The sequence below is a fragment of the Castanea sativa genome, chromosome 9, assembly GCF_040712315.1.
Source record: "Castanea sativa cultivar Marrone di Chiusa Pesio chromosome 9, ASM4071231v1".
Classification (NCBI taxonomy): Eukaryota; Viridiplantae; Streptophyta; class Magnoliopsida; order Fagales; family Fagaceae; genus Castanea; species Castanea sativa.
Window position 1 is genome coordinate 12,574,534 of NC_134021.1, and position 17,068 is coordinate 12,591,601.

At 39.4% G+C, this 17,068-nt stretch overlaps 1 protein-coding gene and 1 pseudogene across 1 annotated transcript; both read left to right on the top strand.

Annotated features, from left to right (window-relative positions):
- The first annotated feature begins 278 nt into the window (after positions 1 to 278).
- On the top strand, positions 279 to 2,525 carry LOC142610065 (zinc finger BED domain-containing protein RICESLEEPER 2-like; annotated as a pseudogene).
- A 4,111-nt stretch (positions 2,526 to 6,636) lies between these two features.
- On the top strand, positions 6,637 to 9,092 carry LOC142608764 (uncharacterized). The gene is made up of 4 exons (XM_075780445.1): positions 6,637 to 6,909; positions 7,210 to 7,587; positions 7,770 to 8,417; positions 8,568 to 9,092. The coding sequence occupies exons 1-4, from the start codon at positions 6,637 to 6,639 to the stop codon at positions 9,090 to 9,092; spliced, it is 1,824 nt and encodes a 607-aa protein (XP_075636560.1).
- Positions 9,093 to 17,068: the final 7,976 nt, after the last annotated feature.

Consider the following 17,068-nt stretch of genomic DNA (forward strand, 5'->3'; position numbering starts at 1 on the left):
ACACAATCTTATTTTCTTATCTGATTGTATTTTATTGCTCATTTGTTTGATTCATTTTGCTTTCCTAACTTAAAAATTTGAAATCCTAATTTTATACAGGAGTTGAAAGTTGTTCAAGTAGGCTTTTTGCTTCCTTTTCAAAGTTGAATCCCTAATAACTAAGAGATCTCTGAGGTATCATTTCTTTCTCTTTTAAGAGGTCAACTACAATGATCTTTCTAAGGATTAGTTTTTTTTTATGGTTGTTTGCTAATGCATAAATTTGATGTCTTTAGGTTATGGAACCCCCTAGTGATGCACCCTCTTCCCAAGCTGAACCTGTTGCCCAAGCTGAACCTATTGCTACTCCAACTAATACTGAGGTTCCCCCACTTCCACTTAAAGGTAAAGGCAAGGTGTGTAGTAATAGGAAAAAGTCTATTGCTTGGGGCCATTTTGAAAAAGTAGATATGGGTGACGGTCATTTTAAGGCCATTTGCAATTACTGTAAAAAAACTTATCTAGCTGATAGTAAGGGGTATGGTACTGCTAATTTATTGAATCATACGTCAGTTTGTGTTAAGAACCCTAATAGAGATACCCTTAAAGGGCAACAAACCTTAGCGTTTGAACCCAAAATGGATGGGGAGGAAGAGTTTCAGCTTGTACCAACAGCCTTTACTGTTGAGGCTTCTAGAAAGGCACTCGCTGAAATTGTTATAATAGATGAGTTGCCTTTTAGGTTTGTTGAAGGGTATAAGTTTCAAAGATATTCGACAACCTTACAACCTAAGTTGCGAATTAGGGATATCCTATCTAGGGATGTAATTGGCATTTATGGTGTTGAGAGAGAGAAACTAAAGGGGGCTTTGAAGGGTCGTAGGGTGTGTCTTACTACGAACACATGGACTAGTATTCAAAATCTGAATTATGTCCCTTACGGGTTATTTTATTGATGATGATTGGAAGCTGCATAAGAGAATTTTGAATCTTTGTCAAGTTGAAGACCATAAGGGGGAGACTATAGGTAGAAAGATTGAGATGTCTTTGCGTGAGTGGGGTATTAATGGCATATTCACTTTAACAGTGGACAATGCTAGCTCAAATGGTGCCACCATTAAGTTTCTGCAAACTGTAACTAAAGATTGGGAGGGGACTGTTTTAGAACATGAGTTCCTACACATGAGGTGTTGTGCACATATCCTAAATCTGATTGTGGGGGATGGTATGAGAGAAATTGATGCATCCATTGCTAAGATGCGTGAAGCTGTGAGGTATGTGAAGTCCTCACCAAATAGGAATCAAACTTTTATGGGTTTTGTGGAGAGACTAGGTATTGAGTCTAAGTCTAGATGTGCCAACTAGGTGGAACTCTATCAACCTCATGTTAGAAACCGCACAAAAATTTCAGAAAGTGTTCATACGAATGGACTTTGAGGATGAAAGTTATTCTTCATACTTTATGAACAAGGAGAATAGTGGTGGTATGGGATCTCCTAGTGGTACTGATTTCCAAAATTGTAGGATATTTGTGGGTTTTTTGAAGCTTTTTTACAATGCAACTAAAAAGTTTTCTGGTTCATCATATGTTACTGCAAACACCTTTTTTGATGAGATGTTTGTCATTCAAGAGAATATTTCCCATTTAAGTAAATTTCAGAACCACCTCTTGAAAAACATGGCAACTAAAATGGAATCTAAGTTTGATAAGTATTGGGGGAATGGGGATAAAATTAATCATCTCTTGTATGTGGCTGTGGTTCTTGATCCAAGAAAGAAGTTGAGGTTTTTGAAGTTTTGTTTTTCTGAAATTTATGGGAATGAAGTGGCTGATGTGATGGTTGAATTGGTGAGGGGTTCCTTGGTCAAGTTGTATGATTATTACTCTTGTGTTGATTCACCAAATGTAGAAGTACCAAGTGGGAGTGAGAGGACACACATAGAAGGTGAGTCAATTGGTTGTAGTAATCCATATGCGATGGTTAATTCTAGGTTTGACCGTTTCTTGGAGGCTGAGCAGTCCATAGGGTGTAGAAATGAGATTGACAAATATTTGGCTGAAAATTGTGAAAGTAGAAGGGGGGATGTGAAATTTGAGATATTGGGGTGGTGGAAGGCCAATTCAAATAGATATCAAGTGCTATCTAAATTGGCTAGGGATGTTCTGGCTGTACCTGTTTCTACTGTTGCTTCTGAGTCTACGTTTAGTACCGGAAGACGCATACTTGATCCATTTCGGAGTTCACTTTCTCCACTCATGGTTCAAAATCTTGTTTGTGCACAAGATTGGCTTCAAGCCTTGGTTCCAATTTCATTTCGCAAATCAAAGGATGAGGTAGAGGCCTTGGAAGATGAATTTCATGATTTAGGTAATATGTTAACTTTCAAACTTTTTGTTTATTAAGTGCTATTAAATATGTCTTACGCAAATGAATTTAAATCTAATAGCCTTCATTTCTTTCTCTTTTCTAGTTATACGTCAAGCAGCAGCAGGTGGTGGAAGTTCAAGCTCAAGCAAAGGTACCTCAATTAATCTTGATGATTAATCACTAATTGGGTAAGTTTATGCCTTACTGTTATTTCTATTGAGTTTGGTTCTGCCCTCTCTATTGTTTTTGGTTATTACTATTCTGTATTGTATTTCTATTGATAAATATCTTTTTGCCCATTTTTGTGTAGGAGGAAGGACACATTTTTTATAGGAGGCAGATTTTTGGATACATTTTGGAAGTTATTTTGGACTGCTTTTCAAACTTATTATTTATAAATCAACTCTTGCTTATAGGAAAGAAATCGTATTAAGTTTATAGGTTTTCTTTTCTATAAGTCATGGACTTATCACTTAACTAGAGAGTAGTTGCTCTTTAATACTTTAGAAAAGCTATTTTTTGGAAATACTTAGGTATTTCATGATTGTAACTAATTATAATTAGCTACTGCCTTTAGTTAGTTTACTGCCTTGCTCACTTGCAGTAACTATCTGCCTTCTTTGACTCTATGGAAATATTGCAAGATGCTCTTATTATCTTTTATTAACAAACTTGTGGTGTGGTATGGCTGTGATTGATTTTATTTGTTAGAATTTGTTTGCTAGCTTGTGTAAGTTGTGTTACATGTATGGAATGGGTGGCACAACTTGGCATGTTTAATAGGTTGAGATGTGCTTTTGTGGTTATTGGACTTTTCTTGAATTGTTTTTGGATTTTTAAGGTACTGCCCAGGTTTTAAGTTGTGTGGTTTTAACAAGTGGTTAGAAAGTGATATTATGTATGTTTTTATTTACTGCCCAAGTTAGTGATGTTATGTGTGTTTTTATGTGCTTGCTAATTGCCCAGGTTTTTACTTGTTATTTACAGTATATGTTACCATTATATGTGAGCTAGAAACATTAAGTTTGGACTGATAAAGTTGTGTAATGGCATAAAAGCTGAGCTTGAAGGCCCAAAATGAAATAAAGGATGTGGAAAGCCCATATAATATGATATATATACATGGTTAAAAAATATATAAATTTTTGTTAAAAGTAAGCCCATTATTTTGGGCCCAAAAGCCCTGTCAAAAATGGAGTTTAAAAAAAAAAAATCAGTCAAATTCTCAAAATTAACCCAAATTGAAGCCCAGCCCAATTCGAAGCCCAAACCCGCCTACCCGAAGAATCCGACCCGTTCAACCGATGATCCGACCCACCGGGTCTGACCTATATATCGGGTCAGTTGCGGGTCACATTCTTGATAACTCAACCCAGTCGGGTCGAGTCCGGGTCAGGCCCAAACCCGACCCGACCCGACCTGTGGACAGCCCTAGCTGTAGGATATTTTATGCGGTGGTAACAGCTTTCCCTTTAGATATTTCATAATTTCCTTTTGTCCTATACCTTGGTGGTGCATATCCTTATCAACAGAGTCCTATGGGATGTTGCCTCTAGATGGCAGATAACACATTCCGACCTCTGCTTAGCTGATCCAAGGAGATATTCTTCCTCGGACCAACTTCTCGGATAAGCACAATCAGACTTTGCTTCTCTATAAACTAACATGGATGCTTAATAAGATGTTTACCCATCTTCTGATTGCTTAATGTCCTTGGAATATGCATATAAATATGTACTTCTGGACCCATCTCCCCCATAGTATCTATATGTATGCATGAATGCATGTGTTACATGATTTAAAAAAAAAAAAATTTTTGATTAATTATTTATATTTTTATAATAATTTTTTTTAAAATTTTAAATGCATCCATGCATTTGCATGGAGTTACATGCTAGTCTATATAATAATAATAATAATAATAATAATAATAATAATAATAATAATAATAATAATAATATGTAAAGCAGAGAGAAAATTCAATTAAATTTCAAATTGAAATTTAATTAGAGTCTAATTCTGCGCCATGTGTCTCATCTAATCTAAATTTTAGAATTTTGTGCCAAGTGAGTTAATTTAGTGTAAAAATTGAATTTCAAATAAAGTTTAATTTTGCGCCACGTGTCCCATCTAATCAAAATTTTTAAATTTTTATACCAAATTAGTTAATTTAGTGTAGAAAAAGAGGAGTCCAATATAATAAACCATAAAAAAAAATCATATAACTAAAAAAAAATTCAAATTTATAAGTCATATATATATATATATATATATATATATATATTAATAGGTAAAATTTAGAGAAAATTGAATTAGAATTTGAAATTATAATCCAATTTTGTGCTATGTGTCTAAATTTATATGGGAATTACACCATACTTATCCACTTAATCTTATGCCATGTATCTACTTAAGTTTTTTAATCTTTGTGTCAATTGAGTTAATGAGTGCAAAATACTAAGAATCTTATATAAATGAACTATAAAATTAAAAAAAAAAATCACATATACTCAATAAAAATTACCACATGTTTCTCAAAAAATAAATAAAATAAAAATTACCACATGTTCTATCTTATTAAAAATTAGAAAAAAAAAATGATCATAAGTAGTGTAAGGACCAAAAATCACGTAAAAGACTTAACAACAACAATAACAGCGTTTTATGACTAAAGGTCCTAAAACAACGAATTTGTAGAGAAGGTAGCAACAACAAAGTTTTTGACGTCCTTACAATTATTGGCGCCGTCTGTGGGGACAATAAAGTGGAGCGTTCTGGTTTAAAGGTGAATGGCGGAGGAAAATTAGGAAAGGGAAGAATCAGTAGGTTCACAAAGGAGAAACCTAACCATAAATATGCAACGGGGAGTTGCAAAGAAACACACCCCAAGTGTGGTGGTGGAATCGTATCGTAGTGATCAAGTGGCTGGGCAACGATCACCGACTGAGAGGCAAATGTCTCGTGATGATGTGTTGCAGCAAATGCAGTCCGAGATAGATTATCTGTGCAAGCGCTTAGATCGTAAGAAGCGTGGTAGGAAGAGCCCGTCTTACTCTTCCAGTGATAGCTCTGAGGAAAAACATGGAGGAAAGGAACCTTCAGCATTTGAGTCTCTTCACAGTGAGGCCCGTTTGAGTACTTCTTTGGGTGCTAGGACAAAGAGGCGGGAGGAGACGCAAGGTGAAAATGGGGCATACCAAGATGAGGGGAATGATGCAATGGGTAAAGCTTTGAGGCAAATTTCTAAATCCCCTTTCGTGGCCAGGATAAATGAGGCAAAACTCCCTCACAGATTTTCTCAACCTATATTTACTATTTATAATGGAAGGACTGATCCTGTAGAACACGTCAGTCATTTTAATCAAAAGATGGCAGTCTATTCGAATAATGAAGCGTTGATGTGCAGAGTGTTTCCTTCCAGTCTGGGACCAGTGGCCATGTGGTGGTCTGATGCTTTGGCGGAAGGTTCCCTAAAGTCCTTTGAAGAGTTGACAAGGGCATTCGGGGCTCGGTTTATAACTTGTAGTAGGATCCCAAAACCCTTGGATGCATTACTGTCTATGGCCATGAGGGAAGGAGAAACGCTCAAAACTTATTCTGATCAATATTGGGAAATGTATAATGAAATTGACGGAGATGTTGAAAATGTGGCTGTAAGAACTTTTAAGGTGGGGCTCCCCACGGAGCATGGATTGAGGAAGTCCTTGACAATGAAGGCAGCTGTAGACATGCGCTAGCTTATGGACCGTACAAATATAAACGGGTGGAGGAAGACCATATTCAAAGCAAAGGAAAAGCGAAGTTATATCCGGGGAAGAAAGATCTTCGGGGAATGGGGTATCAAGGTAGTCGGCCTAGGCGAGACTTTCCAAGTCGTCCATTGCCAGTTGAAACTCCTTTGGTTAATTCACTGTTCAAGGAGCCTATACATCACATATTGGAGAAAATTCGAAATGAACCATACTTTAGACCACCTAACAAGATGAGTGGAAATGCATCTACGAGGAATCAAAATCTTTATTGTCATTATCATCAAGACAAGGGACATACCACAGAAGAGTGTCAGATGTTGCGTGACCGTTTGAACCAATTAGCCAAGGCGGGAAAGATCAATCATTTCTTGTCTAGGCCGGACGGGCAGGTGGGGCATCAAGGTACGTGAATGTATTGTGGAAAAATTCCTCGGCCAGCTTTAGGCACCATTAACGTTATTTTGGCGTAGCCGAGAAGAGAAGTTGAGGATCCTTCTCAGATCATATCCGTGCATAGTAGTTTTGGAAACGAAGACATGGAGGGAAACAACCAACTGGCTAAAAGAATGAGGTTCTCGGCGACGCCAGTATTGGGTTTTTCTGAGGAAGATAAGGAGGGAACGTATCAGCCCCATGATGATGCATTGGTAGTAACTATTTGTATCGGGGGATATGACGTGAAACGAGTCTTGGTAGATGATGGAAGTGGTGCAGAAATTATGTATCCCGACTTGTTTAATGGTTTAAAGTTGAAAGAAGAGGATTTGGAGAAGTATGATTCCCCGTTAGTAGGTTTTGATGGGAAACAGGTGATTTCGTAGGGGATGATTAGGCTGCCTGTACAGGTTGAGGATACAGAGGTCCAGGTTAACTTTATAGTAGTCAGGGCGTATTCACCTTACACGGCCATTTTGGCTAGGCCTTGGCTCTATGCAATGGGGGCAGTTTCTTCGAATTTGCACGTAATGGTGAAATATCCTATCTAAGGAAGGGTGGGGATATTACACGGCAGCCAATCGGTAGCCAGGCAGTGTCTGATGTCTGCAAGTATTAGAACAGGGCAAGGTTCATCAACCGGGGTGACTCCGAAAGTGTTATAGTAATTAAAGAAACCTGCTCGGGGGATAGATGTTGATGATAATGGAGGTTCCGCTGAAGAACTGGACAAGATATTTATAGGAGAAGGTAAGGAGAAATATTTTCAGGTGGGATCCCAATTACCAATACCGGAAAGGGAGGAGTTAGTTAAGTTCTTAAAGGATAACATTGATGTTTTTGCATGGACGGCCTATGACGTCCCGGGAATTGATCCAGAATTCATCTGTCATCATTTGAATGTTAGTCCCAACGCAAAGCCTCGTAAGCAACCTCCTCGATGTGCGTTCCAAGAGCATGCCGAAGCAGTTAAAGAGGAGGTTAATAAGTTAAAGCAAGCGGGGGCAATCAAGGAAATCTATTATCCTGAGTGGCTTGCCAACACTGTTGTGGTTAAAAAGAAGAGTGGAGAGTTTGTGTCGATTTCACTGATCTGAACAAGGCATGTCCAAAGGATCCTTTCCCTATTCCAAGAATTGATCAGTTGGTGGATGCAACTGTTGGACATCCACGGATGAGTTTCTTGGATGCTTTTCAGGGTTATCATCAGATACCTGTGTCATTGGGTGATTAGGAGAAGACAACTTTTCGTGCTCCTAATGGCAATTACCATTATCGAGTAATGCCCTTTGGTCTTAAGAATGCAGGTTCCACCTATCAAAGGATGGTGACTAGAATGTTTGAGTTGCAGTTGGGGCGTAATATGGAAGCATACATTGATGGCATGGTGGTTAAAAGTAAGGAAGTAGGAGACCATTTGAGGGACTTACACAAAACCTTCTCAGTCCTTAGGAGGTATAAATTGCGTTTGAATACTTCCAAGTGCTCCTTTGGAGTAAGTTCGGGAAAGTTCCTCGAGTATATGATAACGCATCAGGGAATAGAAGTTAATCCTGATCAAATCAAGGCTATCTTAGGGTTGCATCCTCCTCGGAATCCTAAGGAGGTACAAAAGCTAACTGGAATGTTTGCAGCCTTGAATTGGTTAATATCACGATCTGCGGACAGGTGCCGACCTTTTTATCGCCTTTTGCATAAATGGAAAGATTTCCAGTGGACAGATGAGTGTAATTTGGCTTTTAAGGATTTGAAGCAATATTTGGCGAATTTGCCAATACTATCACGGCCGAAGAAGGAAGAGGTGTTGTATGCCTATTTAGCAGTCACGGACTATGCTGTAAGTCTTGTCCTAGTACGGAATGATGATGGAGTTCAAAAACTGGTATATTATATTAGTAAATCCTTGCAAGAGGCCGAGCGGCGATATTTACCTTTGGAAAAGGCTCTTCTAGCCGTCGTACATGCAACAAGGAAGCTTCCCTATTATTTTCAAGCCTATACGATAGTAGTACTTACCCAATTGCCTTTGTAGGCTATCATGAGGAGATCTGATTACACTAATTGCGTGGCTAAGTGGGGAACTAAGCTTGGAGCTTATGATGTTAAGTATATGCCCCGGACGGCTATTAAAGGACAGGTTCTTGCCGATTTCGTGGTTGAATTCATGGAAAGTGGCATTAAGCAAGAAGATGTTATGCTAGCCGTAATGTCTATTGGGCTTGGGAATGTCCTTCTTTGGGAAGTTTATACGAATGGGGCATCTAATCGAAAGGGAGCCGAGATTGGAATTGTTCTAATTACCCCTGAGAAGTTAGTTATGGAAAAGTCACTACGGCTAGGATTTGTAGCCACTAATAATGAGGCCGAGTATGAAGCTCTCTTGGCAAGCGCTCAAATGGTTAGGCATTTGGGAGGAGAAGTAGTGGAATTGTATTGTGATTCTAGATTAGTTGTCGGGCAAGTTAATGGAGAGTTTGAGGCAAGGGATGAAAGAATGAAAAAATACCTCGAACGAGTCAAAGATGTGTTAGGTCTGTTTAAGAGCTTTAAAGTATGACAAATTCCGAGAGGGCATAACACTCATGCCGACTCGTTGGTCATGTTAGCCACATCCTTGGGCTTAAAGTTACCACGGACGGTAATGGTAGAGGACTTGTTAACTTCTAGCCTTACTGGCATCCCGGCAGTCGGGGTTCACAGCATTCACGTTGGCCCGAGCTGGATGGATCCGATTGTGACCTTCTTACAGTATGGTGTGTTACCCGAAGATAAAGTGGAAGCCGAGAAGGTACGGAGAAGTGCCCCCTGATATTGGCTTTTTGGGGAGCATAAGTTGTACAAACGTTCCTACTTGGGGCCAAATCTGCTCTGCGTACATCCTAAAGCTGTTGAGCCTTTATTGGAAGAGTTACATGAAGGAATATGTGGAAGTCATACGGGGGAAGATCGTTAGCCCACAGAGCCATGACTCAAGGGTATTGGTGGCCAAATATGCAGAAGGCCTCCCAGGAGTATGCAAGGAAGTGTGACCAATGTTAAAGGTTTGCACCAAACATTCACCAACCAGGGGGAGTCTTGAATCCATTATCTAGCCTATGGCCTTTTGCTAAGTGGGGCTTGGATATCGTCGGACGTTTTCCTCGGGCAATTGGTAATAGAAGATGGCTCCTTGTTGGCACGGATCATTTTACTAAGTGGGTGGAAGCCGAACCATTATCTAATATCAGGGATGCAGATGCTAAGAAGTTTATTTGGAAGAATATCGTAACTCGCTTTGGAGTCCCGCATACTTTGATTTCTGATAATGGACTTCAATTTGATAGTAAGGCTTTTCGTAGGTATTGTGCTGATATGGGAATAAGAAATGGATATTCAACACCGGCCTGCCCTCAAGAAAATGGTCAAGCTGAGGCTGCAAATAAAGTCATTCTGGCAGGACTAAAGAAGCGATTAGACGATGCTAAAGGAAGATGGGTAGAAGAGTTGTCTCATGTGTTGTGGACTTATCGTACTACGCCCCGAAGATCAACAGGCGAGACACCCTTTTCAATGACATATGGAATGGAGGCGGTACATCCTGAAGCTGTTGAGCCTTTATTGGAAGAGTTACATGAAGGAATATGTGGAAGTCATACGAGGGAAGATCGTTAGCCCACAGAGCCATGACTCAAGGGTATTGGTGGCCAAATATGCAGAAGGCCTCCCAAGAGTATGCAAGGAAGTGTGACCAATGTTAAAGGTTTGCACCAAACATTCACCAACCAGGGGGAGTCTTGAATCCATTATCTAGCCTATGGCCTTTTGCTAAGTGGGGCTTGGATATCGTCGGACCTTTTCCTCGGGCAATTGGTAATAGAAGATGGCTCCTTGTTGGCACGGATTATTTTACTAAGTGGGTGGAAGCCGAACCATTATCTAATATCAGGGATGCAGATGCTAAGAAGTTTATTTGGAAGAATATCGTAACTCGCTTTGGAGTCCCGCATACTTTGATTTCTGATAATGGACTTCAATTTGATAGTAAGGCTTTTCGTAGGTATTGTGCTGATATGGGAATAAGAAATGGATATTCAACACCGGCCTGCCCTCAAGGAAATGGTCAAGCTGAGGCTGCAAATAAAGTCATTCTGGCAGGATTAAAGAAGCGATTAGACGATGCTAAAGGAAGATGGGTAGAAGAGTTGTCTCATGTGTTGTGGACTTATCGTACTACCCCCCGAAGATCAACAGGTGAGACACCCTTTTCAATGACATATGGAATGGAGGCGGTAATCCCGTTGGAGTCAGGCTTTCCCACCTTGAAATCTGATCAGTATAACGATGCGAGTAATCATGATATGTTGTGCGATAGTTTGAATACTATTGAAGATGGGCAGCTACCAACAGAAACTCAAGCAGACATATGACAAGGGAGTAAAGTCAAGACCTTTAGTACCAGGAGATTTGGCATTAAGAAAAGTGGTGGGGACAGCGAGAAATCCTACCTGGGGTAAGTTAGGGCCTAATTGGGAAGGACTGTATAGAATTACGTCTGTAGCAGGTGTGGGGGCTTATCGTTTAGAAGATTTAGATGGAAGGGTAGTTCATCACCCTTGGAATGTAAACAACTTACGACGTTATTACTATTAAAGGAAGAGCCTTCTTTTGTATCAATTGTAGGCTTATTTTGTTTCATTAGTCTGTGTTTCTTTTTTTTACTGGAATAACCTCTACCCAAGTGTTAAGCTGACCTTAGCTCTTGTTCGGCTCCTCGAGCCACAAGTCTAAGAGAAATTAACAACTTATAAAAAATCCAAGTGTTAAGCTGACCTTAGGCCTTGTTCAGCTCCTCAGGCCACAAGTCTAAGAGAAATTAACAACTTATAAAAAATCCAAGTGTTAAGATTACCTTAGGCCTTGTTCGGCTCCTCGAGCCACAAGTCTAAGAGAAATTAACAACTTATAAAAACTTCAAGTGTTAAGCTGACCTTAGGCCTTGTTCGGCTCCTCGGGCCACAAGTCTAAGAGAAATTAACACCTTATAAAAATAAAAAAAATTCAAGCGTTAAGCTGACTTTAGGCCTTGTTCGGCTCCTCGGGCCACAAGTCTAAAAGAAATTAACACCTTATAAAAAATCTGAGTGTTAAGTTGATCTTAATTCTTGTCCGACTCCTCGGGCCACAAGTTTAAGAAAAATTAACACCTTATGAAAAATCTAAATGTTAAGTTGATCTTAGCTCTTGTCCGGCTCCTTGGGCCATAAGTCTAAGAAAAAATTAACATTCTATGGAACATCCAAGTGGTAAATTGATCTTAGCTCTTGTACGGCTCCTTGGGCCACAAGTCTAAAAAATAATAACCCCTTAAAGAAAAGTTAAGTGTTAACTTAATCTTAGTTCTTGGTCGGCTCCTTAAATCATAAGTGTAAGATGAAAAAATGAACACCGTTTTTTGTTGGCTTATGTTGCAAAGTTGATGATCGCGTTACGTTTAGATGTATAAGCAAAATTGATGATCGCGATCTATGTTATGTGTGCATGAAAAGTTATTATCTTAGCGGTAAGGCATTGTACTTGGCAAATGAGTAGAAACAAAGTAAATACTTGAGTATTGTGATATGTTAACAATAAATAATATGCACGGCACGGCTATTAATTCCTTCCATTCAGTTAAAAAAAAAAAAAGGCAACAAAAAGAACAAAAAGAAAAGTAACAGCATCAAGTGCTTGTTTGTTTGTCTTTAGGGTTCTTCTTCTCTGCTATTTCTTGGCTATTTCTTGGCCCTTAGGATGAACAGAAGAAGGTTTTGGGTCCGGAGTGGTTGCAGCTGCAGGAGGAACGGAACTGGAGTCACTTGTTGGTTTAGGAGGAGCAGGAGCTAGTTGTAAGGCAGAAGGGTAATAAACACTGTCGGGATTTCGAAGCTCGGACTCGGTGGATACTCCGGCAGCATCTAAGGCCCGACCCTAAACTTCTAAACAGAACGCACGGGCAACCCCTTTTAGTTGAGCGGTGAGGCTGTCAGCAGCTTTCTTCATACCGGCATCATATGCTGCTTGCTCAGCATCAGCTTTCTCCTGCTCCTTAGAGGCTAATTCCCTTTGCACCTACTTAAGCTCCACCATAGTAAGAGCAAGTTTGTTTTGAGCTTATTTTTGGGCTTCAAGAGCAATATTAGCTTGCAACTCATAACTTTGCAAGGCAGATTCTGCGTTTTTGTGAGCCTTTTCTACCTCGGCTAGGCGAATGAGGGTTTCCTTCAAATTCTGTTCTGCTTCGTTCTGAGCCCTCACAGCGACCTCGGCATTGTGCTCAGCTTTTCTGGCTAAGTCCAAGGAATGATCCACCCATTCCTTAGCCATGAATGAAGCCTAGACAGCCTATAATGTACATAAATTATGAAAGTCATATGAGTAATGCTTTCAATAATAATAAAGATAAAATGATATAGAGTTGGGAAAATATCTTAGCTAAGTCCTGTTTTAGAGACAGGAATACTTCTCTTTTGTGGAAAGACCGCAGTTCAGCCATGTCCTCGAGAAGGCATAAGGCCTTTTCCAAGCACTCGGCCACCAAACTTGAGCTTCCCTTTTTCGGATCTCTAAGATTGGCATCATCAAGAACGGGGCTGCCTGAACTTAGGGTAAAGTTGGGGCGCCAAACCGATGCTTTCCTTGTTGGATCGCTACTGGTGTCCTTAGAAGATCGAGTATGAGCGGGCTTCTTGGAGAGGGTTTTCCCTGCCCTAGTATCTTTAGAAGGGAGGTCGGGGTTCTCTCCTTTTTCGATCTCTATAACATTTTTGCTACTTTGACCCCTTTTTCTTTTCTTGTCCACGACCTTGGAGGGAGGGGTACGTGTCACAGCTGGGGTGATTGGACCAGGGGGTACGGCCACAGCAGAGGAAGAGCTGCCAGCATGTGCTTGTAGCAAGGCCAGAAGATCAGGTTCTTTCTCTTGGAAGCCCATGTTGCTTGTTGAAGGATGTGAATTGCGAGGGGTGTCTTCACGGTAAAAAACTTCAAAGTCTTTATCCGTCACCTCGGGGTGACTCGGCTCGGGAGTTGAAGTTTTTTCCTCGACCGCTAGATCAGTGGATTGCTCTTGGGGGTAAAGTAGTCTAGCTGCGAGAGGGGCAGGAAGTTGTGCGTCTTGTGTTCCTGCTGGAGGAGGTGCAGGTAGTAAGAAGCCAGGCACCGCAACGTCAATACGAGCTAAACGAAGATCCCTGGCTCGAATTACGTTCTTTGGACTTTGAAAGCGTTTGGTGGAAGGGGTGTAGCCGAGGATGACGTGGGCTGCCCGGAGTTGACCGTCTTTGTGCAAGAATATTTCTGACTGGAGAATTCTGTTAAGATCTTAACGGTTCACAGCGGCTTTGTTTGGAGTGGTGTGGTAGTCGTCTGCAGTGAGGAATAAAAACCGTTAGGAAGAATTAATCAATGTTAGATTATAAAAGAAGACTGTTATTCCTAAGTATTATATCAGTTCTCGGGAACCCTACTTGGCACCCCATCTTGGGTAGGGCAGTGTAAGCCGTCATGCCAATTTCCCGAGATGATGAGGTAATCCTCGTCCATGCCTTTGCTTGAGTTAGGCAAGCAGGAGATCAACCTAACGGCTGGGACCCTACACTTCATGTAGTATTTGATTTTTTCCCCTTTTTGGCAATTGTACACCCAGTTTACATCATGCCAAGTTAAGTTGGTTCCCATTTTACGATTTAGGGTATCTACACATCCTAGGATCCTAAGAACATTGGGCTGGGGTAAGTCTATAGTTTATAAGAAAATCCTGGGTCACCCTGCCCATGGGGATTTCCATTCTGCCTTTGATAAAAGCGATCATGGGAATTAAAACTGACTCGGGTGGCTGGGGTACAATTAGACAATCTTCTTCCTCACAATATTGAATATCTACATCGTCAGGAATCCTATATTGGGCCTTTAAAGCGGCCTTCGCCTCATTTGTTTTTACTAGTTTAGTGTATCTACCCATTAAACCTTACGATAGAAAAAGAAAAATAAACAATAAAAAAGAAGCAATAGGGGAGCTGACACACCTCTGAAGAATGCTTAAAACTGCTCCTCGGGAGGTCCTTTTTCCTTTAATCCTTCAAAACGCCAAAATGAACCTCAGCCAGCCTCAAGGTTTGCTTTTATAGGGGTAAAAAAGAAAAGAAAAAAAGAAGGGTGGTAACTTTCCTGCTCATAATTAAGATCGCCATTTGAACCGTACGATGCTAATCCAGCCGTAGAACGTGCGTAGGTAAGGAACCGTCTGACACCATAAATGCTCCATCGTGGACTACGAGGCGTCAGAAGCATGTCATGGGCAACGAAAAGACGTCCGTACGTGTGAAAGCAAAATGCACATAAGAAGTGTATCCGAGAAGTTAAAAATTGGCTATTAATTCGTGGTTAATAGCCCGACTGTTAAGGGGCTGTTGTGAGGACCCGAAGATCTGAGGACTCGAGGACCCAAAGATCTAAAGACCCGAAGACATACTAGAAGGCATAAGGAGTAGAGAAGGATAAAAGTCAAGGTCCCGAGGATGAAGTGGGATGGCTTGGCAAAGGACGAAAGATAGATTGATGATGTATGGGGTACATTGCAAATATCTGGGTGGGGGTTGGATAACTATGAACGTTGCATTAAATGTTCTGCACCAACCATTCTGGCTGCATTGAGTATGGAGTACCAGTTTTATCCGTTGCATTAATGTAGAAATGACCTGAACAATACAAAGCACAGAGCTAAAGCTTCTCTTCATTACCGACTACAAGGGAATGGACAAGTATCAGTAAAGGGGGTTGAGTAGATTAGAGGTGTAGGGCTAAGATAGTAAGGGCAAAGGGTATAAATAAGAGAGGAGAGACACAGGAATGGGGGAGACAGGACGTCAAAAACTTTGTTGTTGCTACCCTCTCTACAAATTCGTTGTTTTAGAACCTTTAGTCATAAAACGCTGTTGTTGTTGTTGTTGTTAAGTCTTTTATGTGATTTTTGGTCCTTACAAGTAGTATTAAATTTAGGTAAGAATTTTAATATGTAACTAATTACGTTTACTTTAAAAAATATTTTGATTAATTATCTATATTTTATGATAAAAATTGTATTTAATTTTAAATATATCTATATGTATGCATGAATGCATGTGTTACAAGCTTTAAAAAAAAATTAATTTGACTAATTATTTATATTTTTATAATAAAAATTTTGTTTAATTTTATATGCATCCATGCGTTTGCATGAATTTACATGCTAGTATATAATAATAAGTGAAACTGAGTAAAGCTCAAATCAGAATTCCAAATTAGAGTTCCAATCTTGCGCCATGTGTTCTAAATTATTTATTCTTAAAGAGTTTTATTTCTTAATTTTAGAATCAAATATGAGACAACAACGTAAATATTTATCCAAGTGAGTTATTAATTAAGTACAAAAATCAAAGAGTCTACAACAAATGAATTGTAAAAAAAATTGTTTCACAATAATTAAAAAAAAAATGGAGTGTGGGGGGCAAGGGCTGGGTTTAAGTCTCTAGGAGAGAGCTTCACACACATATACACTTAGATTAGGCTAGGGTAGAAATTCTATCTTGTATAAAAAAATGGACAATTTATATTTTATACCTAATAATATCCTTACAAAATTTTTTAAAGAGTTAACAAAATATAAAAATGACTATCAATAGTATTTAAATTATATATATGAATCATATTATGCATCTAGTTGTATATATTAAATGTATCTATGCATATACATGGAGTTACAAACTAGTTATATATAAATAGCCTATTCAAGTCATTATTAGAATTGAGCCAATTGGGTTGCCCGTTAGTAGGTAAACCCAGGCCAGTCAAATTCGCGCTATTAAATGATATTAACTCTAATGTGACCTCACCCAAAAAAAAAAAAAAAAAAAAAATTTAACGTGACATTCATTACATGGGAGTGGGTTGCAAAAAGTGCATAACATCTCATTTGTGTAAATAATGAAAAATAAATTCCTTCGAGTAAATCCAAGAGCATGGGAGAAAGGTAGAAAGAAGGATTTTATTTCTCCGATGCTCTTGGATTTAGTCCAAAGATTTTTAGGTTGTGGGTTTTATGGATCTTACTCTAGTAGTAAGCACCTCCACCATTACCAACAATTCTTTAGATTATGACGGCATAGTTTTATATGGTGGAATAAGTGAATAACCCAATTTAAGGTCCTCCAGAGATATTACTCATTTTATTTTGGTATTAGTATAACCTAATTATAGGTTGAAACTATCTCTAAAACAAATTCTAACACTCCATAATTCAATATATAGGCCAAAAGCCGGAACTGGCTGTGAAGTTATAATAACCCTCGAGAGATATGCATATAGAGAACAGTTTTGGGCAGGTTTCATAAAATTCGGGGGCCATCACTTTAAAGGTCTTACAAACATGAACTGGGCTTCTTGACCCAACAGCAACAGCAACAGCAACAGCAACAATAATTGATTCCGTTTACTTACCTTTCAAAAAAAAAAAAAATGATTCCGTTCTTTAAAACTGGA